At 38.0% G+C, this 23,418-nt stretch overlaps 1 protein-coding gene across 1 annotated transcript in view; it reads right to left on the bottom strand.

The window, feature by feature from the left end:
- Positions 1-23,418, bottom strand: part of CHL1 (cell adhesion molecule L1 like) — an 88,283-nt gene that overhangs the window by 27,575 nt on the left and 37,290 nt on the right. Inside the window, exons 9-16 of the mRNA XM_063291600.1 lie at positions 17,069-17,200; positions 14,858-15,004; positions 12,960-13,071; positions 10,087-10,238; positions 7,953-8,118; positions 5,777-5,901; positions 493-594; positions 69-266 (exon numbers count right to left, since the gene is read on the bottom strand). Of these exons, the coding sequence (XP_063147670.1) occupies positions 69-266; positions 493-594; positions 5,777-5,901; positions 7,953-8,118; positions 10,087-10,238; positions 12,960-13,071; positions 14,858-15,004; positions 17,069-17,200 (1,134 nt within the window). The remainder of the gene's footprint in view (positions 1-68; positions 267-492; positions 595-5,776; positions 5,902-7,952; positions 8,119-10,086; positions 10,239-12,959; positions 13,072-14,857; positions 15,005-17,068; positions 17,201-23,418) is intronic.

Genomic DNA, 23,418 nt, shown 5'->3' with positions numbered 1-23,418 from the left:
ACATATCAGTATACCCTGTTCCTTGTCTGCATTATAATTATGTACAAAAAGCAATTAACAATATATACCAGCTGGAGGTGTCTCATATCGTTCTGATGGTTCGCTGGGCTTACTTCTCCCAACTGCATTGACAGATATAACACGGAACTGGTAATTTACATAAGGGACCAGTGATAAAACAACTGTAGTATCATTCCCTGGAAGCCTAATTAATTCCTGCCACTTTCTAGGTTCCCATTGGTTTTCTTCAAATTCCACAATAGATTCTAGAAAGGACATGAAGAAAAGACACAATAAGCAAAGCAAGTGAATTAAGGAAGCAAACAACCTTGGAACCAGGCTGGTGAGAACAGAAAAAGATGATTAACAACAAAGACCATCAACAATAAATTAATTATGCAGTGCTTTCATTTAGGATATATGGTTTATTCAAGGCTAATCATTTACTTGTGCCTTATAAAAGCCAGATGATGGCAGAAGAATCCTTCTTACCATTAATTGGGCTATTGTTAATACTTCCAGGATTCCAAGATAACCTAATATTTCTCGCCTGTTTCTCGGAGAGGTGGAGGTCTCGTGGTGGGTCAGGGACATCTAAAAAATGGGGAAGAAATGCAAGAAGAATGGCTTTTAACTATGCAGTTTTGAGCTCAGCAAACCATAGTAATATTCATCAACAACATTCTGTGCAATCCAGAAGATTGCATTAAAGTTGAGAAACAATTCAAGGAATTAAAATCTGATACAAACTGATCAGAATAAGGATGTTAACTCCTGTTTTCACAGGCCTATAACTAGCTTATCTTTAAGAACCAGAGGAAATAGTATCCTCAGAGTTAGGTTTAGGGTATCTGCTTTTAGACTTGATAGAGACATTGAAACAGAAGCTTCAGAAGTAGGAGGGGCTATATTCCCAAGGAAGAAATGAAAGTAAAGAGGTAAAAATCTAAAATAGTTAGATTTACTTGATTGAAGCAGCCTAAAAGTCCTGTTTTGCTGACTCATCATGGGGATGAGTGGGGAGTGTTCCTGGAAAGAATGAGCAAAGAATACTGGGAGTATACTGCAAGAGTACATACTCCCAGCAGGGTCACCCAAGGCATGAAGTTCATCCTAGCTGCTGAGATAAAGCAAGCTGGCACCTGTATCACCCATAGGAAAAAATGGAAAAAGAAAAACAGTTACCTAAAGACATAAGGGAATAAGAGATAAAGCTTGGTAGCCTTTTTTTTCTCTCTCTTTAAAAGAAAAGAGAAGGACTATTTCTGAGTAAGGAAAAGTTGTTGTTGTTTATTCGTTTAGTCGCTTCTGACTCTTTGTGACTTCATGGACCAGCCCATGCCAGAGCTTCCTGTTGGTTGTCAACACCCCCAGCTCCCCCAGGGACAAGTCCGTCACCTCTAGAATATCATCCATCCATCTTGCCCTTGGTCGGCCCCTCTTCCTTTTGCCTTCCACTCTCCCTAGCATCAACATCTTCTCCAGGCTGTCCTGTCTTCTCATTATGTGGCCAAAGTATTTCAGTTTGGCCTTTAATATTGTTCCCTCAAGTGAGCAGTCTGGCTTAATTTCCTGGAGGATGGACTGGTTTGATCTTCTGGCAGTCCAAGGTACTCTCAGAATTTTCCTCCAACACCACAGTTCAAAAGCATTGATTTTCCTTCTCTCAGCCTTCCTTATGGTCCAGCTCTCGCAGCCATATGTTACTACGGGGAACACCATTGCTTTAACTATGCGGGCCTTTGTTGTCAGTGTGATGTCTCTGCTCTTAACTATTTTATCAAGATTTGCCATTGCTCTTCTTCCAAGGATTAAGCGTCTTCTGATTTCCTGACTGCAGTCAGCATCTGCAGTAATCTTTGCACCTAGGAATACAAAGTCTTTCACTGCTTCTACATTTTCTCCCTCTATTTGCCAGTTATCAATCAAGCTGGTTGCCATAATCTTGGTTTTTTTGAGGTTTAGCTGCAAGCCAGCTTTTGCACTTTCTTCTTTCACCTTCATCATAAGGCTCCTCAGTTCCTCTTCGCTTTCAGCCATCAAAGTGGTATCATCTGCATATCTGAGATTGTTCATGTTTCTTCCAGAGATTTTAACTCCAGCCTTGGATTCCTCAAGCCCAGCATGTCGCATGATGTGTTCTGCATACAAGTTGAATAGGTAGGGTGAGAGTATACAGTCCTGCCGTATTCCTTTCCCAATCTTAAACCAGTCCGTTGTTCTGTGGTCTGTTCTTATTGTCGCTACCTGGTCGTTATACAGATTCTTCAGGAGGCATACAAGATGACTTGGTATCCCCATACCACTAAGAACTTGCCACAATTTGTTATGGTCCACACAGTCAAAGGCTTTAGAATAGTCAATAAAACAGAAATAGATGTTTTTCTGAAACTCCCTGGCTTTTTCCATTATCCAGCGGATATTGGCAATTTGGTCTCTAGTTCCTCTGCCTTTTCTAAACCCAGCTTGTACATCTGGCAATTCTCGCTCCATGAACTGCTGAAGTCTACCTTGCAGGATCTTGAGCATTACCTTACTGGCATGTGAAATGAGTGCCACTGTTCGATAGTTTGAACATTCTTTAGTGTTCCCCTTTTTTGGTATGGGGATATAAGTTGATTTTTTCCAGTCTGATGGCCATTCTTGTGTTTTCCAAATTTGCTGGCATATAGCATGCATTACCTTGACAGCATCATCTTGCAAGATTTTGAACAGTTCAGCTGGGATGCCGTCGTCTCCTGCTGCCTTGTTATTAGCAATGCAAGGAAAAGTAAAAGGGAGTAAATGCCAGACTCTTTTTTCTGCAGCACTTTGCCCAGCTGGGCTTCCGTTAACTGAAGCTAACAGGAAGTAGGATCAACTTGGGGGTACCAAGGTGTCAGGAGACTTGACTGGCAAGAGTTAACCAATGAAACGCAGAATTCAGTCAAGAATTCACCAGGTAAATAAATCGGAGTTGGATCAAGACTTGCAAAACTCAAGAGCAACAGCAGAGGACACAGAACACATCAGATGGGTAGAAGAGATTCAACTGAGGAGCAAGTGGACAAGAGTGAGAAAACCGCTACATCCCCCAGCTGTTGCCTTCGGGGGGGGGGCGGTATCTGGGTTGTTTAAATATGCACTATGCCTTTAAAATTGATCAGTCAGTCTTCTGTGTTTGAAAGAAATGAACTGCTGGCTCTCAGCAAGAGTCTCTGCAGGAGAAGAGGGGATTCATGCCACAGAGCTGAGTAACTTAGGCTTGTATGATGCTATCTGTCAGTCTTTATGGATGCTATTTCTTTGTTTCAAGCAGTAAAGCTGTTCTTGGTCTTTCATAACTAGATTCCAAAAAGCTGGGAGGGAAAATGACCCACTAGGTCCCTCTTTGCTGCTAGCTGAAGCCCTGGCACTAGGCTTGACTTAGAGCAGGCTTTCTCAACCAGGGTTCCGTGAAACCCCAGGGTTCCATGAGACATCACTAGGGATTCCCTGGGAGATCATGATTTATTTTAAAAATTATTTCAAATTTGGGCAACTTCACATTAAAGAGGTAAGTTTCATTCTTTATTTTTAGTTTAAGAACACTGTTCATGCATATATTCAGGCCTGCAAATGAAACAAATACAATAAGTTTGTAATTTCTGGCCTATATTAGAGTCTGAATGTGCAGGGGTTCCCCAAGGCCTGAAAAATATTTCAAGGCTTCCTCCAGGGTCAAAAGGTTGAGAAAGGCTGATTTAGAGTAATCTTCAAAGGAGCTAGAAAAGTTCCTCTTAAAAATCTGTGAGAAACTAGCTTCTCAAATCCAGAAAAAAACTGGCTACATATCTTTCCAAAAAAACCCACACAAACTGTCAGAATAAAAAGCACTAGACAGCCCATCTTCAATTTGGTGTCCTTCAGTGGCTAAGCAACACAATTCCCAATGTTTGCAGACAGCAGAACCATTGGTCAGCCTGGCTGACTATCTGTCTTCCTTCCTCTTTCAACAGTGGCCAGCTTGTGTCTTTCACAAGAAAGTGCAGTAGAAATCATGGAGCCGTTTCTGATATTATGGCTGTACACACAGCTTTTCATGTTCCCTAATAGAGTAGGGAGAAGTAGGCTCACCCTCAGTGAGCAAGCCCTGAAATGACGGTCTGATGTTCTTTATCTTTACATCGAGGGAAATGTAATTGTATCTACCCTTGCAATAGTTTAAAGATTGACAGTTATTGTAGAAGCATATGAGTTTATCTGGAAAGCTGCAAATGTGAACTGTATAAGAAAACAGCCACAAAAGCAGCACACAGTAGGAATCAGGTCTGAAAATTCAGTTCTGAGGATGTCAGACTATTTGGAGCACTGGGGAAGCAAAGAATGAAATAATTTCCAATAGACCTCAAGTGTTAAGGAGAGGGAGCAAGAGAGTTTCTTTTTGCTGCTTTGACACTATTCTATTTCTAATCTAGTGGTAATCTGAATGTAATTCACTTTTTCTATGTATGACATATGATACTTCTTTCTGCTTCAATGGAGAAAAAAAAATGTATGCCTTCTATAGTAGCTAGAAATGTTCCCTAACAAAGGTCAAATTTTATTCCTTGTCTCAGCCACAGTAGGATTCTTATTAAGCAACTGCTCTAGTAACTGGAAAGAAATGAAGAAGTAGAGGAGAATTCTACATAAATACCTGATTATGATAGATAGTTAAAAATAGACATGCAGGATCCTTAAAAAGACAGCAAGATATTGTTCTCTGCTAAGGGTAATGTGGTTAGATGTAACATTTTCAGTCCTGTGATAAAATTGGCAACCAAATATAATTTTAATGCAATTAAAGAAAGGTGGGAGGAAAAGACTAACTTTACCCAGCTGCAAATGAATCAAAATTACATAGTGCTCTTTCATCAATATATCTAAAAATGTGTTCAAATTTAATAAGAAATGCTGCTTTAAAAGCTGGAAAAGCCAGGGTCTCCATTTTCAAGGTAAAATAATTTAAATACAGCAAACTGATTAATAAACCAAGCTGAGCCATTGTAATATTAAGTGAAGCTACTGCTAGAATGGAATTATAGCCCAACAGCTTTGTTTAATATATTTAATTAAGCTATTATTTGTCTATCTTGCTTTCCCCTGGAGGTCATGTTTGAACTTAGTAACCTACATTTCCTTTAACATGTTCTATTTAATCAATTTATACAATGTTTATTTTCTGTCAATATTTGCAAGGGGTGTTTGATTTGTTTCAACACTGGATTTGTAATTATTAATTATTATAATTATTTGCAATGTCTTCTTAATGTCCAATCACCTCCTTAAAATCTCAGTTCCATTGGTAGTGTTATATCACACCTCTACTGTGAAGATTCAATTTGCTGAAGTTAAGCCAATCTGAGTCTGGTAAATGCCTTGGATGGAACTTTATGTCCACTGCTTTGAATTACATGACTAAATAAATTTTTAAAAAAACAACATAATTACATTTAGGAAGTGGTTAAAGAAAAACAGTAATTCCAAAAATGAAAGTGTTCTAATATCTCTATTTATGTAATGCATGTAACTATGATAGGTTTGCCATCCTTATAATTTTTACATCCAGTCAGAAAAGGAGGTTGGGAAAAAATCTGAATTTTATGTGTGAGCTTAGGGAATGTCACTATAATGAATTAAACTAATATTGTTATTGGGTCCAGAATTGGGAGTAAAATCCATTAGTTTGCAGAGATGCACTAAGAATAGGTTTCCCCAAAGGGATTTATATCGGCAATATTAATTAGTTTGTAACACAAGAACAACATTCACTTACCCAAGACAATTATGCGGGAATCATCTGTGCCACTATCAAGCAACGTAGTTCCTTCACAGGTGTACACTCCCTCATCTTCTAAGCCCACGTTTTGTATAACCAATGTATCCTTTTTAATAATTATTCTGTAAGGGAAAATACAAATTATGCACCTAATGAAACAACTATATACCAGAACTACCTATTTTGTCCTTTCTTGAAACATCAGATATTCAAGTTTTTGCTTAACAACCACACTTTCAAGAATTAGTTTGTTAAGCAAAAACTCAAATATCTGAATGGACATGAATGAATAACTTGAATAACTTGAATATTAAATAATGGACACAATTGAACAGATTAAAACAAAAACCTGTTATTAAATTGAAGAAAACCTGTACATGCAGGCAGGAATGCACTGGAACTCTTGTACCAGCAAAAAATAAATGGAAACAGGATGTTTTAGTCTCCATACAAGTGTATTCAGTTTTTTGAATACAAGTCGTCATAATGACATCTGAATGTTGTAAATACCAACATCTTTAAATATCAAAATGTTAGAAATACATGTCTATACTGGAATGATCCTGTGGTGGTTTCACATATACAAGATGTATGAGCTCATACATGACTTGCACAGAAATATATACATTTATTTATATTGTATTACACAAAACTGGTATAAAATTGGAGTAGAATTTGCTTTTTTTAACAGTTTTGATGGAGAACTTGCATAGATACATATTTATTTCAGGGAACATATCTGGCTGTCTATTGAGAATCTCTTCTTTAAAATCTTTAAATAATTTTACATGTTTCAAACCTAATCTTTAAAAAAAAAATCATGTGCCATACAATCTAATTAGCTGATAATCACGACAAGTAAACTTTCTAATCATGCTGTATTTCCACTGTTATATACATAAAATGTAACATTTCCCCACTAGAGGTCCTTCTAGGATTACAATGGAACTTCCTATTGTATTCCAGAACTATATGTATTTCCCTTTTGTATTACCAAAAGGGAAAGCAATTTTACATATTTTAAAACCAGCAAGATATACATAGAGGAACTTAGTAATGCAGTGCATTGCTGATAAAGACCAGGCATTCTATTCTTATCACTGTATCTAATCCTCATGCTGAAAACAAAATATTTTATTTTTCCTGATAAAAACAATAGAGTGTTTCTTGTTATTATTCTTTGTTAGTCCTTGAAATGTATTAAAACTCGTGTTCATTTTAAAATATGTATTTTATTGTTTGTTTAATGCCTTATAATATTTAAGGTATTATTTTGTGCCTCTTTTACACCGTTTATCTATATACTTTAATATATATTTGATACATTCAGTGAATATCATCCTTCCCTTAGTGATACCATCAGCAGATAACTCATATACACTTTTGCTTTCAATTATTTATCTTTTTAAAAAGGAAAGTGACTAGCTATTGGGCACTGCCCAGAAGATACAATATTAATTAATTAAATATAAAGGAATCATATTGCTTAAAATGTTTTATGATTTATTTTACTCATTCGTTTTGATGTCTTAATTTCTCAACACATATTTTTCTAGCTATTGGCCTTCTGCAATCTGATCCCTTCAAAATGGATTTCATGACAACTCAGTGCAGAATGGAAATGATAACGCAATTGCTTTGATATGATTTCTGCTGGTCTAGCCCAGTGACTTCTGGAGATGGATGGGTATATAACTGAAATGGGAATAATTCTTTTATGTATATTTGCTCCTGCCAATTTGCCTGTAACCTGTTAGGGGCTGAGACGGCACTACTGGAGCATTAAACACAGTTACCACTGTCTTCTGCTACTTGAATTGACTGTCTCTTATAGAAGGAGTGTTTTGGCTTCTTTCTTGTGACCCATTTTGTGGTGTATGAAGTGGTGTAGACTAGGAATGAGGACATTGCCACATGCTGACGTGCAGAGTTTCCAGCCCTGTGCTCACTGTGCAATATGAGGTTTTTTCCTATATCTGTTGTGTTCTTTATTTTATTCCTTTGGGTCGGTTGGATGGCATCAAGTCTCAATTGGTCCTCATGCAGAAGCAATCCCGAAACACAGCATGGTAAAAGTCAGACTGTCATACAGAAAAAATACAGGGTTATTCCTGTGAAATGCAAGTTGATTATGTTAAAAGAAAAGAATAAGGACAAAGTTTTCTCTTGTTACCTCCCATCCTCAGTGTCATTCTTTTCAAGATCCTCTCCATCCTTTTTCCATGAATTTTTAAACTGGTGTTTCAAATGTGAGTCACATTCAGAATGACATTTCAATAAAATTGAATGTGATTTCAAAACTTGTGGATTCTTAGGTATAATAGAAATTTTGGTAGCATCTAATAGATGGAGAAAAAAATGCATGAAGAGTTTAGACATTTGGTTGTAAAATAGCATTTCAATGGCAAAATGTGTTGCAGGGTTTTGTTTTGTTTTGCAAAATGGATTACAAGTTTTGTCTTCTTGATTCCTATGACAGTGGGGAATAAATTGTTATTAATTAATATTTATTAATCCTATTTTTCATGTGAGAGAAATGTATATAGCCTTCTTAAAAATGTGACTTGTGTTGTTAAATCGCTTTTGGATTCTGTTAGGTATTTCACTCCAAAATGTATTTTGCTTTACCAAAATACAAATGGCAGAGGCAATAAAGTGATAGAACCATTTCACAAAATACTTTGACATATTTATTGTCGAACTATATGTGGTGAACACTATAAACATCCCAAAGTGTTTTTACCATACACCGATACTTCCACATGATAAGGTATGCACAAAACACTATCATCATTGATGTGAGAAGGGCACAGCTGATTAAAAGAAATGAAAATGGGAGATAAATATGTTATAAATAAATAAAAAGTTATCCCCCCATTCAACTTTTGCAAAACTATGTTCCCCCTCTACTTTTTTTACAATAGTAGCTAAGGGGCTTGTTACAGTTATGGAATTCCTGACCATTTTAATCATTTGAGACTGATGTGAAAATGGCAAAAACAATTCTTATTTCTCTCCTGACAACCAAGTAACTAATACATTTGCAAATATTTTTTGCTGATTAGTTAAACATGCTGATTGGATGCACAAAATGAGACATAATTAAGGAAAATGCACAGAAATTTATTCTATTAGTATTAGGTCTGTCCTTTTGAATAGGAAATCCACAATGATGCACACAGGTCTGTACATTGAAATTGGAAATGATTTACAATAATACCAAGAGTCAGATGTCCAATAAATTCTTGTCCTCTCTTACTAAAGGGTAAGGTAAAAGAAAGAACAATGGGGTGTACCAACTTAGACCTGAGAGTCAGTTTGGTTAAGGCACCAGGCTAGAAACTGGAAGACCAGGAGTTCTAGTCCTGCCTTAGGCACAAAGCCAACTGGATGCCCTTGGGCCAGTACCTCTCTCACAGCCCTAGGAAGGATGCAACCACTTCTGAAATCTTGCCAAGAAACTTCAGGGACTTGTCCAGGCAGTTGCCAGGAATCAACACTTACTCAAAGATTTAGATCAGACTTTGTCAATCAAAGTTAAACATGAGCCAACAGTGTAATGCAGCTGCCAAAAAGGCAAATGTTATTCTGGGAAATGTGAATAGGAGCACAGAGTCCAGAGCATGTGACACAGTTATTCACCCTATTCTGTCCAGGTCAGACCTCATCTGTAATATTGAGTTCCATTCTGGACACCACAGATCAAAAAAGTCAACGACAAATTGGCACGTGTTCAGAGGACGGCTATTAAGATAGTGAAGGATCTGATATGTTTAGCCTACTGAAAAGACAATCTCAGTTTTCAAACAATATGACATATTGTTACACAGGAGGAGGAGACTTATTCTCGGTTGCCCCAGAAGGTAGGACCAAAGCAACTATGTTAAAACTATAAGGAAGGAGGTTTAGGCTAGAGTTCAGAAGCAACTTCTTGACTGTTCAGGTGGTCAGCCAGTGGAATAGGCTGCCACATGAAGTATTGAGTTCTCCTTTGATCAAAATTTTCAACTGGAGGCTAGATGGTCATCTGTCGGGGATGCCCTAATGGAACCTGCTCGGACATCTAAGGTACTTATGCAACTCTCTTTCTTTAAGGATATAAACAGGCTTTCTGATTTTGAATGAAGAATTACATGCAGCAATTGCATCAGTGCAGGAAACAGTTATATAGTTGTCTTTGTTCTCCAGGGCATGATGCCACCGTCTGAGAAGGTGAAAATATTCTTAAAATTAAACAGGATCTCTCTCCTCTGTGCAATAAAATTAACCAAATCTTTGACAATTGTTCACGTTCATGTTAATATCACCTCTGACAGCAAGAGTAGCAGTGATTGCACGCTTCCCAGCAGAATTTTTCACCAAGCAAGTATAAAACCCAGCATCTTCCTTCCTCGTTTCTCTGATCTCCAGGGTTCCATTTTGATCCACCTCAAGAAGTTGCATGCTATCATCCTTAGTCCTAGCAAAGAATTTGCAATCAGATGTATGCATTTATTATTTATTTATAAACAGCACTTTTTTATTTTCCCTGAACAGTAATTCCTCTGAAAGGGGAAAATAATCCTGGAAGAAGCCATGTTGGAAAGACAACCTATAAAAACAGGCATAGTGTTAAGAACTAATTTAACAGCACCAACTCAGAAGTAGCAAGACTGATTTCAAAGATCAAAAATTATCTATGGTATGTTTTTAAAACTGTTTTATGGAAAAATTATTTTCGAATATGTTGTTGGAGGGGCATAATAGCAAGCCAGTGTTAGTAAAAAAAAAAGCAAATCAAGGAAATTGCATGGGCCAGTTGTGATTTTGAGATAGTCTTCAAGGGCAGCCCCATCTACTGCACACTGCAGTAATGCAACCAAGAAATGACCAGGGCGTGAGGGACCAGAGCAAGATCTCCCAGTATAAGAATGGGTGCAATTGGTGCACAAGATGGATATTTTTGAAGGCTCCCCAATCATGGCTGCCACCTGCTGTTTTGGTGGGAGCCGTGAGTTCAGGAGGACTCCCAAATTGTGCACCAGTTCTATCTGGGGGAGTACAACTTCATCAAGAGTTAAAGATGGTCTCTCATCCAAACCAGGGGGACCAAATCCCAGAGCCACTCCATCTTGCTAGGGTTGAGTCAAAGCCAATTCCTCCCCATACAAACCCTTAAAGCCTCCAGGCACTGGGCCAGCACTGGGGCAGCATTGCTTGGTCAGCCAGATGTGGATATGTACAACTGGGTATCATCAACATACTGATGTTACTGCACCCTGTGCCACCATATGACCTCTCCCAGCATTCTCACATAGATGTGAAAGAGGAAGGGCAAAAGGTTGTCTTCTAAGCATCTGAATGCCTAGTAGCAACAAACACTTACAGGAGTTACTTTAATGGAGTTAACAGATGTCTATGTTCAGCCTGTCTAGACTTGACATCTGTTTAATTATTTCTACATTAGTGTGTGCTCATTCAAAAACTACTGATTTTGGAACAGACATTTTTTAAATAAATATTTATAATTGCATTCTATCTAAATGTATACACTTCTCTATTGATTGATCATGTGCCATCAAGTTGGTGTCGACTCTTAGTGACCACATAGCTAGATTTTCTCCATGATGATCTGTCCCTAACCTGGTCTTTCAGGTTTTCCACCCATCACCACTGTGAGTCCATCCACCTTGCTGCTGGTCATCCTCTTCTCTTTCTTTCCACATTTCTCTCTCTCTCTCTCCTTCTAATATTTTTCATATTTTATATTTTATATATATATATATACATACATACATACACATACACACACACACACACACACAAACACACATACATACACACACACACATACATACATACACACACACACATACATACTGTGTATGTATATATATGTGTGTATATATACATATAGATATACTGTGTATGTATGATGTGTGTGTGTGTGTGTGTGTGTGTTGTGGTAGTCTGTGTATGTGTATGTGTGTATAGTATATAGTGATAGTATAGATATAGATATATTGTAAATATAGAATGGAGATAGAGGTAGAGATATATTTTATTTCTCTATAAAATATAGATATCTCTATCTCTATCTCTATCTCTATCTGTATCCATCAAAAGGTACAGAATTTTCCAAAGCTACTAGAAACAGTACTAGGGATGGACAGTCCCAAAGAGAGTGACCTTTGATTATTACTGCTTTAACCCTGTTATGTACATAACAGCAGCAGAACAGAGATGGAAAATGATTCCACTTTAATTCTGCACCATTAAAGAAACAATTTGGTAGACAGGTATGTTAGATCTAACAAACAGGAACATTACTTTCTGATCTGTACTCCAGGAAGTATGGATCAAATCAATTATCAACTGATAAATATTTAATTGCTTATGTATCTCTGCATTTCAGGATCTGCACTGAGATCCTTGTGCATCAGTGTATTTGCATGTGTATAAGTGAAAAATATGGAAAGGCCTTGGGGATTATTAGAGGTTTGGTGACTGACAGTAGTTTTCTTGGAGCTTCTGGAAAGCTCTCTCTCTGTACTGCTCAGATGGAAATGCTGCTAGTGTTACAAGGCAAAGAAAGGATGCAGAATTAGACATGAGCTTTTAGAATTCTTTGATCACAGCAATGGATAAAGAACAGAGAGACAGTACGAAGGGGGCAGACTAGTTTAAGTTCTGTCAAACTGTCAAACAGATGAAGCTAAATTTGAGATAAGTTTCTTTGCCATCTGAGGGAATTCGTAGGAAATTTTGAGGAGGGTTGGAGTACATTGGTATCTTTTCAAAATTATATTGGTTTTTCATTAATTTGTCTAATTTATTGTGAACCGCCCAGAGTCCCTCCTTGCGGAGGAGATGGGTGGTGATAAATTTGAGAAATAAATAATAAATAATTTACTACTGAGAAAGGAAACTCTCTGAGCAAAATGAGGGCTTTTCATTTCTGTGACTAACAATGTACAGCTTCATTAACATTGTCATGTTAACACTTTGAAATATTTAAAATAAAGGTACCTTATGTTTATTCTATAATCAGCAATTGTTACTGTACAACTTTTTCTTTTAAAAAAAAACATGTATTTTTTGTGGTACAACTGAATCCTGGCAATCAAATATAAATGGATTAAAAAATATCAACAGCAATTTATGAAAAAAGAGCATACCATGGAACTGAAAAAAAGCTTACCAAGAAATATCTGGTGTAGGTACTGCAAAAAACTGACAGTACAAGTGACTTGTATAACCCACTACTGCAACATATTCTTCGCCATCTGGAGTTAATATTTCGGGGGGAATATCTAAAAAAGCACATGTGGATTAACAAAGAAAGAGTCAAGTTAGGTCTACCAATAGGGGAGGGGAAGCTTTTAGGCAGAAAATATTTTGTGGCTTTGATCTATACTTACTTCCTTTCTTAGAAATCTCTTAATCTACTTTTTCATTATCACAAACAATACAAGTGGATTTTTAGAAGAAAGACATTGGAGAAATTATGGACATTACTAATCTTTCAGGGAATGGATATAAGTAGGAGCTTTTGGCCATTTTTTTAAGATTTATTTTTTATCCCACCTTTATTATTTTTACAAATAATTCAAGGTGGGGAACATACCTAATACTCCTTCCTCCTCCTATTTTCCCCACAACAACATTTTAGATATGCTAAAGCTTTTCTGAGGATTTAATGCTCTTTTTTGACTTTCCGAATTTCCATCTGTATTTAGCAATGTTTTCAACAAATTTCAGGGATATGATCATGAAGGGAAGCTCTGAGAGCCACAAAGCAGAAGTTTGGAAGGCACCTGCACCTTGTAGAATATTCAACCCTGGTTTACCCTACAGAGATTAGAACACAAACAAACCATGAATTCAGAAATGGTTTTACACTCCACCGAAATTACGCTGTATTAACTGTAGCCCCTTGGCAGTATAAGGAATTCTGCAAATAATTCACCTTTGGTGGCAACGAATGCCCTTTTGGCTCAAAGGTTTTTTTTTTAGAAATTGGAAAAACCACCAGTCTTTCCTACTGCTGGCATATTTTCCATTTTTCCTAAAGCACAGAAGACAATATCATTCCTATTGTTAGCTGCCAGGTTTCTTACTGTAAAACGCTAGAAAATTAAATACATCTTTTAGTGGATAATCGGGATTTAAAAGTGTAGAAAATGTATTTGGTTGAAAAATTGGTTCAGCAATAATTAGCTTTTAAAACCCTACACTGAAGGATATCACCCTTCATTGCTATCAGTGGTATGAACAGTTTTTTTTTCCTACTAGATTACCATCATTTGTACAAATGTCATTCTGAGCATAAATTTGTTGTTTATTTGTTCAGTCACTTCCGACTCTTCATGACTTCATGGACCAACCCACACCAGAGCTTCCTGTCAGTCATCAACACCCCCAGCTCCCCCAGGGACAAGTCTGTCACGTCTAGAAACTCATCCATCCATCTTGCCCTTGGTTGGCCCCTCTTCCTTTTGCCCTCCACTCTCCCTATTGGAATGGTGGTGTTGGAGGAAAATTCTGAGAGTGCCTTGGACTGCAAGAAGATCAAACCAGTCCATCCTCCAGGAGATAAAGCCAGACTGCTCACTTGAGGGAATGATATTAAAGGCAAAACTGAAATACTTTGGCCACATAATGAGATGACACAACACCCTGGAGAAGGTGCTGATGCTGAGCATGAATAAGGATATTAAAAAGTTTGGGTTGCTCACTATGATGACCTGTGGATCATCCTACTCTATACCATGCACCCTTACACACCCTTCCCCCAGTACTGAGTTACCTTGTTAATTGATGATAATTAACAACATCTCTTGCATACCAAGACAGATGTGATTAGATCACATGAGATCATACCATGGGTACTCAAAGAAAATGGCTACTACAGGACTGGTGGTGGTGAAATTGTTCCCTGCCATCCTTTCTTGCTCTCTAGGACAGTTATTGTTATCCCTTAGCTTATTAGATCAGCATTTTCTCCTGTGAGAGGCAGTAGTTCTCTTCAAATAAAACTCCTTTTTGAACCTTGTGCATGGCAGGTATGTTATTAACCTGCTATTCCCAGTAACTTACCAAGAACATCAATATTTGCTGTGGCAAGGATGGTGCCATGCTTGTTGGTAGCCTCACACTGGTACACTGCAGTGTCACTCAGCTCCAAGTCTGTGATGCTGATCTCCCTTGTTGAAAAAACAGCTCTGCTGGATTTTATTTCATTATCTGCCAATATGATAAGAAATTGTTTGAATAAGAGATTTCCAATTCTTTGTTAGCCCTATTTTTTCCTATGGCAGACACTTATCTTACAGAAAAGGCGAGAATGTGCAGAGATCATTCATTAATTTTTATTTGATGTGCTGCATTGAAACAAATTTAATTACATGACTAACAAGGAATGTTACAACATCAACATGGCAAACAAGGCTTATTTTGTTTTAAGGTTAACATTTCTAGATGTAACTACTCACAGATGGTTTGCTTTAGACTTGTTTATGAGGATGCTCCCTGGTTAGCTGCACCCACAAATACCATGCTGGTAACACATGGTTACCTTTAAAGCTTAAAACAAACTGCAGATGGCTGCTTTCCTAATCACAAACTGTCTAAACTTATCTCTTGTTCTTGTCCTAGAGGTAGGTTATTCAACATTAACCTTCTATCTAGAGTCTAGTTATCTCAGCCTTTCTGAACTTGGAAGCTAAATATGGCCAGGCCTGGCTAATACTTAGATAGAAGACCACCAAGGAATAACAGGGATTAGAAACTATACTGGAAATTAAAAAATCCCAAAAGAAAGCAATAGCAGCCCACTTCTGTACTTTTGCCATGAAAACTGCATCACTATATTTCACTTTTCATCTTGGGCTATTACCTTCCATTAGGCATGATTAATTCCTATGCTAAATATAAAATATTGTAGAATCTTCCTAAGTGAGATTCTTACAATTATACAACTAGAGAACTGGAAGTTACCTTTGAGGTTATCTAGTCCATCCCTTGCTTATGGCAGGATTTGGTGGAACATCTCTGACCAATTACCATGCAGTCTGTGTTTGAAGACCTCTACTGAAGGAGACTTCACCATTTTATATGGCAGCCTTTTCTTAGTTTTATTTTCTTTGTATGACTGTTCTTTGCTTTGTTTATATGTGAGTACAAAGATATGAATTGGTGGGGGGGGGGCTTAGATTCCCAATCATCGTGGTTGACACATCTGGTATTTTGAGATGATGCCGTAGAAAATGGCTGCTACAGGACTGGTGGTGGTGAAATTGTTCCCTGCCATCCTTTCTGCTCTCTAGGACAGTTACTGTTCTCCCTTGGCTTTTTTTTTTTTTCCTTTTTCTAGGGAGATAAGCATATTTACAAACAAATATTTGTAAATGGATGTGCAAGCTATTTTTAATTGGACATCTCCTCAAAGGCTATTATGCAAGAGCATCCATCTAAATATGCTCAGCATGCCAAAACTTTCAGGGATCCATAGCTTCATCCAATGTTTAGATGAAATTAGTCAAATATAGCTACTAAACTGCAGGTCCCATCATATTATGTGCATTATGACTGGAATTACATAGCTTATTATCTCTGAGAACAAAAAGAATCCAGACAACGTTATCAAATGGTCAATCAGTCATAGTATCTCTATTACTGGGAAGCCAGTCCAATGAAGCAGATTAAATTTAAACATTCTCACTGTGCTTCTTTCATACTAGCATTCCTAATTTGGTGGTGTTGGATTGTAAGAAACATATCCAGTCAGGATAACCAATCCTAACTGGATATGTTGGAACATCCTTCCCCAAAAGTGAGGTTAGCCCCCTCTCTCCTGGACTTCAGAAAAAAAATGAAGACCTGGTTTTGCTACCATGCTTGGAGTGGGAAGACGAAGAGCCATTCTTGGGGCTGGTTGGTTTCCTAATCCTGCCCGGGATTGGTCTTACCGGCTTGTGGGCTGAATTAGATCCGCCGTTACTTGGACTTAATGGTATTTTATATATTTATTTGTATTGTATATATTTATTGATTACTGGCATTATTTATGATTTTTACTGAATTTTAAATTGTTTTTATTGTGAACCGCCCAGGGTCCCCCCTGGTGGGGGAGATGGGCGGTGATAAAAATATGATAAATAAATAAATAACCAATAGCTAGGGATAATGGAAGCTGAATAGGGATAGTGGAAGCTGAAATCTTATGTATCTGGAAGCATCATATTGGAAAAGACCAGTCTATATAGCTGTTCACTACTATTGAACTGTAGGTTTGCATCCTATGCTTACCTTCGAGAGGAATGCCATTCTTTTTCCATTTTATAGTTGGCTCAGGAAAGCCAATAGCTTCACAAAACAGTACAAAACTTTCACCAGTACTGAAAACTCCACTTTTTGGTTTGCTTACCCACGTGGGTGGCTCTGTTGAAAAAAGTAATTACCATTTTACTACTAACATAAACACACACACACAAACAAACACACACACACACACAAACCTGATGCAACAATGTTTCTCTAGTGTGCTGGCTGTGCCGTTACTTGAAGGATAATCTGGTCATATAAATCATGCTTTAATCACCTCATATTTATACCCTATAAATAAGATTATCTGAAACTAAAAATAACGCAAAATGCAGTGGCTAGACTTTTGTGCAACTGTAGAAGATCAAACCAGTCCATCCTCCAGGAAATAAAGCCAGACTGCTCACTTGAGGGAATGATATTAAAGGCAAAACTGAAATACTTTGGCCACATAATGAGAAGACAGGACAGCCTGGAGAAGATGCTGATGCTAGGGAGAGTGGAGGGCAAGAGGAAGAGGGGCCAACCAAGGGCAAGATGGATGGATGATATTCTAGAGGTGACGGACTCGTCCCTGGGGGAGCTGGGGGTGTTGACGACCGACAGGAAGCTCTGGCGTGGGCTGATCCATGAAGTCACGAAGAGTCGGAAGTGACTAAACGAATAAACAACAAAAAGTTTATAGATTATGTTACATTAGTCTTTGCTTTCAGGGTTCATTTTCCTACAGTTCAAAATGTTTCTTTTGACCTATGAAGCTCTAGATAATTTGTTTGTTCCTGTATTTGATAGCAAAATACCAACTGAACAACTCTAAAGGGAAATGCACTGGCTTCTTACTTTTTACTTTAGGGAAGTTGTAAAGAGTGCTTCATGCCATCAGGATTTCATGGCTTTAGAAAGTTGTATCACTTAATTTTTCATGTTAATTAAAACAAATCTCTCGAACATTGTATTGTTTGACATGCTGTTTGCTTTTATGTGTCCAGTTTCATGTTTTGTTTTGTTTTAAATTCTCTCTAGATGCGTAATGGGTGAAATGATAAATGTTATGTTTAGTAAATAGATAAAACAAATAAAACATAATGTGAAAAAGACTTTGTGCATATCTAAAGGTGTAGCAAATGAGATGATGTGAAAGAGACTAGAAACCTTGTTAGAAGATTAGGCTGAGAAGATTGAGCTGAGAAGGAACTAAAGCAAGATGAAGAACCTTAAAATAAAGCATGGCAGGCCACAGACCATAATAAAGCTGTTCTGTTCTGTTCTATTCAATTCTAAAGCATGGGCCATATTGTATCAAAATCTATCCTGTTTTCCTGATGGCTTTCTTCCCCCATGAAAGAGGTGTTACATCTCCCAATTCCCCCAACCTCATTCTCCCTTTGCAACCTGTCTGGCCCGGCTTTCCATGAGGTCTGATCAGAAAAAGTTTCATTGCAGGTTCCATGCAGATCTCTGGTGAAATGAATGTACTACAAATGACAGGAAATGGTTGCACCTCTCCAATACAACATAACCAAAGTAAATAGAAGAGTCCATCATTATGAGAATTTTATTTGGGTGGGGGGGTAAAAAAAAAAAAAACTTCCATTATCAAGCTGAATGAGAATGTTTCAAAAGCTGCGGAAGAAATTTTCAGCATTAGCACAATTCGCCACAGGAAAAGAGAAGCAGGGAAAAACAAAAGGAGCATTACTCTGTGTGAGGGTTTATGTTAGTTAACCAGCAGATGGCATTCATGAACAACAGTTGCTGAAGGAAGCAGGTTGGACAGGCCATGTTCACCAGGTATATTTCTCCCTTTTCAGCTTTTGTTTAACCAGGCTGTCCGCCCCCTCCCTACCCTCACACCCTCAAACAACCAGCTCTTAACTGATTACAACATGACTATAATTCATTGCTGATCTCTGCAAGATTTCTAACTGTGATTGGCTCTTCAAACTCAAGCTCACCAGAGGTTAAAATGTGGAGAAATGCTCTCAAGCTATCTCCATTATCCAAGAAGGGTACTATCCTAGAAAGCTGCAATCCAAACTTCAAATCTGATTTTCAGATAATTCTTATACCTACAGTACTTTATCCTGCCCTCACATCATGGCTTTAAGAATCATATCAGGACAACTGATATCAGGGATTTGCTCTAAATGTGACTGTAAAATGAGTTTATGTGCTGGCTGTGAAGGTAGGAGAGGAGCAGGAATGAGGAAGTCAGCCTCGAAAAGTTCTTTGGGAAGATTACAAGCCCAGAGTCAAGATTATAGAAAGGAACTGAGAAAGAAGTGGGAGGGGACACTACCTTTCCAGTCTCTCAACTATTGTGATTGTTACTATCTCCACTTTTCTGGTAAGAAAAGGTAAGATTTTCTGTAAGAGCCTGACATGAGGCCTGTTCTTTCTATTAGTCTGTGATTTATTTATTTATACAATTTATATGGTTGCCTATCATACAAAAGTGACTCTGGACAGCATACAAGGGTTAAAAAGAACAATTGAACAACCATAATACCCAAAGTCACAAACACAATGGAAGGGAGGGAGGGAGGGAGGGAGGTTCCATAGGGTAGGTGCTGACACAGAGAAGTCATGACTCCAGAGTCCAACAAGACACCATTTTCAATGGAAGGGACCTGGAGCATGTCCTCCCTGCTAGAACTGGTTGGGCAAGCAGAAATGATGGGAGACAGGTGATCCTGCAAATAGCCTGGACCATGCAGGGCTTTATATGTGGCACCCAGCACTTTGAGTCACACCTGACAGCCCACTGGGAACACACACACCTGCCATCAAGTCCTGATATACTAAAACTTTTCTTCTTCCATCTCAGTGGAGTCTGAAGCCATATTACAAGCCTTACAGGAGTAATAGTGCTATTGTGTAGAAGACCAGTTAGCCAACTAAAGAGAGCATCCTTGAGAATCATGTGTGCCAGATGTGAGTTAATCATGCACTGGCATAATTTGATTGGGGTTTTGCCATCCAGAGTGAAAACAGAGACATAGCTTACTTGGCAAATTGTTGAGTATGATTGCAACATTATGCTTTGTTGCTCCATGATTAGGAATTGAGACCTGTTTGATCTGTTTGATCTGACTCCTGACTAAATCCTGACTATACTTCTAGTTTGATTCCTATGTACTGCTGTCTCCAACTCTTGGACTAGATTTGGATTACTCTTCTGATTAGTCCCTTGTGGTGAACTTATTACTATATGGCTTTCCAGGGACTGATGCCCATTTTCAGTATACCCAGAGTAGAAGAGAACTCTTGGATTAACATTCCTGTAAACTTCACCCCCCCACCCGATTCCTATGGGTCCTCATGGTGCTATGAGTTCCTGAAACACAGCACAAAATTACTGCCTTCTTTTATCAAATCTAGCAAAGGCTGATTAAAGAACAGTCTAACATAATGTTCTCACCTTTGTCTACTGCAAGGCAGCATACATGCAGCTCCTGAGTCTGTATTTGTGACCCCAGAGCATCTTTGGACAAAACTTCTGAATTCCAGTGGCTTAACAGTCTTGAAATATTTAGCTGAAAGACCTTACAGACAGTTATCCATGTCCTGGATACCTCAGGATTGGATTATTGCAATGTGCTCTACATGGGGCTGCCCTTGAAGACCATCGGGAAACTATAAGCTGATACAGAATGCAATGGGTGCTTCTCTGTATGCACATGTGTCACTGTTGCTACACAAGCTGCATTGGTGCCAGTTGGCTTCCAAGTGCAATTGAAGGTGCTGGTTATTACCTATAAAGCCCTTCATGGCACAGGGCCTGGATACCTGAGGGACTGCCTATCTCCAATCATTTCTGCCTGCCCATATTTTCCAGCAGAGTGGGTACACTCCACATCCCCTCTATTAAATGTTGTCATTCCTGGACTGAGGAAGGCTGCTTTCTCTGTTATGGCCTTTCCCCTCTGGAACAGCATCCCCCTTGAGATGTGGACAGTGCCTTCTCTCCTGGGATTCTGAAAAGCCCTCAAGGTGAGTTTCAGATCTCTTCCTTAAATGATTTTTTAAAGAAATATTTGTTGGAACACTGTTTTAAATCAAGGATCTCCTCTCTTTGGCACTCTGGCAGTGACAGAATTAGAAAATTGTTAGTTGGCATCCTGTGTTTCTATGTTCAGAATTCCTAGATAGTATAGGAATTCCCTTTTTTATATCAGGTTAGTTATTAATTATCCCAGGAAGCTCACCAGCATATTTAATTGTTTAATATTAGTTGCTTCTTTACAACAATTGAAAAAAATGGCTTAAATAAAATATATTTCATGAAGCTGAACAAGGCCACCTTGTTCTAGATCTCTGGTCTTCTTTGTATATGCACTAAACAATTCACATTAAATTTGTCTTGTACATATTCACAAAGCTCAGAAAAGACACAAGATGTAATGCTCTCTATTTTAATAGAAGAAATATTTTAGAACAACAGTAACCCAATATAATATGCATGGAGATCTGTCCCCTGGCCTACTCAGCTTTTCAAATTTTCCAGATGATAGTGAGAGAGGCTGAACTGACAGTACAGGTTTGGAAATGATTGCTCGGGAAATCACTACTGCATAAAGGAGTGGCCATTTCATGCATTACATTTTCAAGGTGAAGACTTCAGACAAGTTAAGTGCATAAACCAAAAGAAAAGTAAAAAAAAAAAAAGGGGGGGGTCTTACTATATGATTGGATGATTGGATGGATGAAGTCTCCTGTTCTGGTAAGCTGAATAGTAATTCTGTATTTATGAATGCACAAAGTAGCCTTGTGAAGTACAATATAACTTAACAGATGTTTGAAAATTTCAAGGTTGTACAGAAATATGGGTACTGAACAGTCATAGAGAGGGAGCTGCACATCACAGCTGATGATAAGCGCTACTAATTTAGACACAAAACTGCTTTAGAAGATTTACGCTTCCAGTATAATGTTTACCATATCCATAAATGATCGGAATTAAGAAAGGGGTATGGTTGTTTGAAAACAATAGGCGAGCACAGTTTTCTGAAACTCAAGATAGACTTAGTGCAAAGATAAATCTAATATAAAGGGATTTTCCCAAAGGAGGCAGTGACAGTGATCAAAGGAGTGTGAGTTTATCCTTTCCAGATCTATATTGATAATTACATGTTCAGATAAAGTCAGAAGGGAAAAGAAAAGAAGAAAAAGAAAAGAACTGTGAATGAAGACTGTTAGATAAGTGTGCCCACCTGTTACCCATCTCATTGTTTTTAAATATTCAATTCATGTTATTAACTCCATGACTTCATATTGTAAAGCATTGGAAAACTAAAATGCATTTTTAATTTGATTGCTTATATTTAAAAGTGTGAGATTTTTTTCTGGATGTAAAATTAGCATAGCAACAAAGGACTTTGAAAAGCTCTACAACACAGAACCAGTTGATTGACATCTTATCACTTAGCTGTTCTTTTTCACAAAATGAAAAAAGCAATGGCCCAACCTTTCAGAAGCCACACCATGGTGGGCAGAAGAGAAATGCAGGTCAAAATAGGTAAGAAGATGATGAGAGAACATCTAACTGCTTTGACTGGATGGATCTCAAAGTGCTAAAGAAACGGGTGGATGTGATCTCAGAACCACTGACTATAATCTTTGAGAACTTCTGGAGGACAGGGGAAATGTCCAAAGACACTATCATTGTTCCAGTCTTTAAAAACCGGGGGAGGGGGAGAACCCAGGAAACTAGAGATCAGTCAGCTTGATATCAGCACCTGGGAAAATCCTGCAAAAGATAATCAAGCAGTGGATTTGTAAGCACTTAGAAAAGAATGAAGTTGGAAGCCAGCATGGGATTGTTAAAAATAGGTCATACCAAACAAACCTTACATCTTTTCTTTTTCAGCAAAGGGTCTAGATTAATAGACCAAGGGAATGCTGTGAATGTACTGTATTGATCATAGCCTCCTAGTTGATAAAATGGAACAATGTGGGATAGATGGTCCCATTAAAACATGGATTTGCAGTTGGTTGAACAACTTTACCAAGCTTGGTTCTTAATATATCTATGTCTAGATAGAGGGAGGCATGCAGAGGGTTCCCCTAGGACCCTGTCCTAGGCCCATTACTCTTCAACATGCTTATAAATGACTTAGATGAGGGGATAGAAGGAATGCTGATCAAGTCTGCACATGATGCAAAACTGGGGAGGATTGCTAACACTTCAGAAGAGAACCTCAGGGTTTAAAAGGTCCTTGATAGACCTGAAAATTGGACCCTACCCAACAATATGCAATACAATGTAAGGTTCTGCACTTAGGAAAAACTGGACACACCAGTACAAGGTAGGTGGTATCTGGCTCAGCAGTACT

This window comes from Candoia aspera, chromosome 2, assembly GCF_035149785.1.
Source record: "Candoia aspera isolate rCanAsp1 chromosome 2, rCanAsp1.hap2, whole genome shotgun sequence".
Classification (NCBI taxonomy): Eukaryota; Metazoa; Chordata; class Lepidosauria; order Squamata; family Boidae; genus Candoia; species Candoia aspera.
Note: the sequence above shows the minus strand (reverse complement) of the source record. Positions and strands in the feature narration are given on the sequence as shown.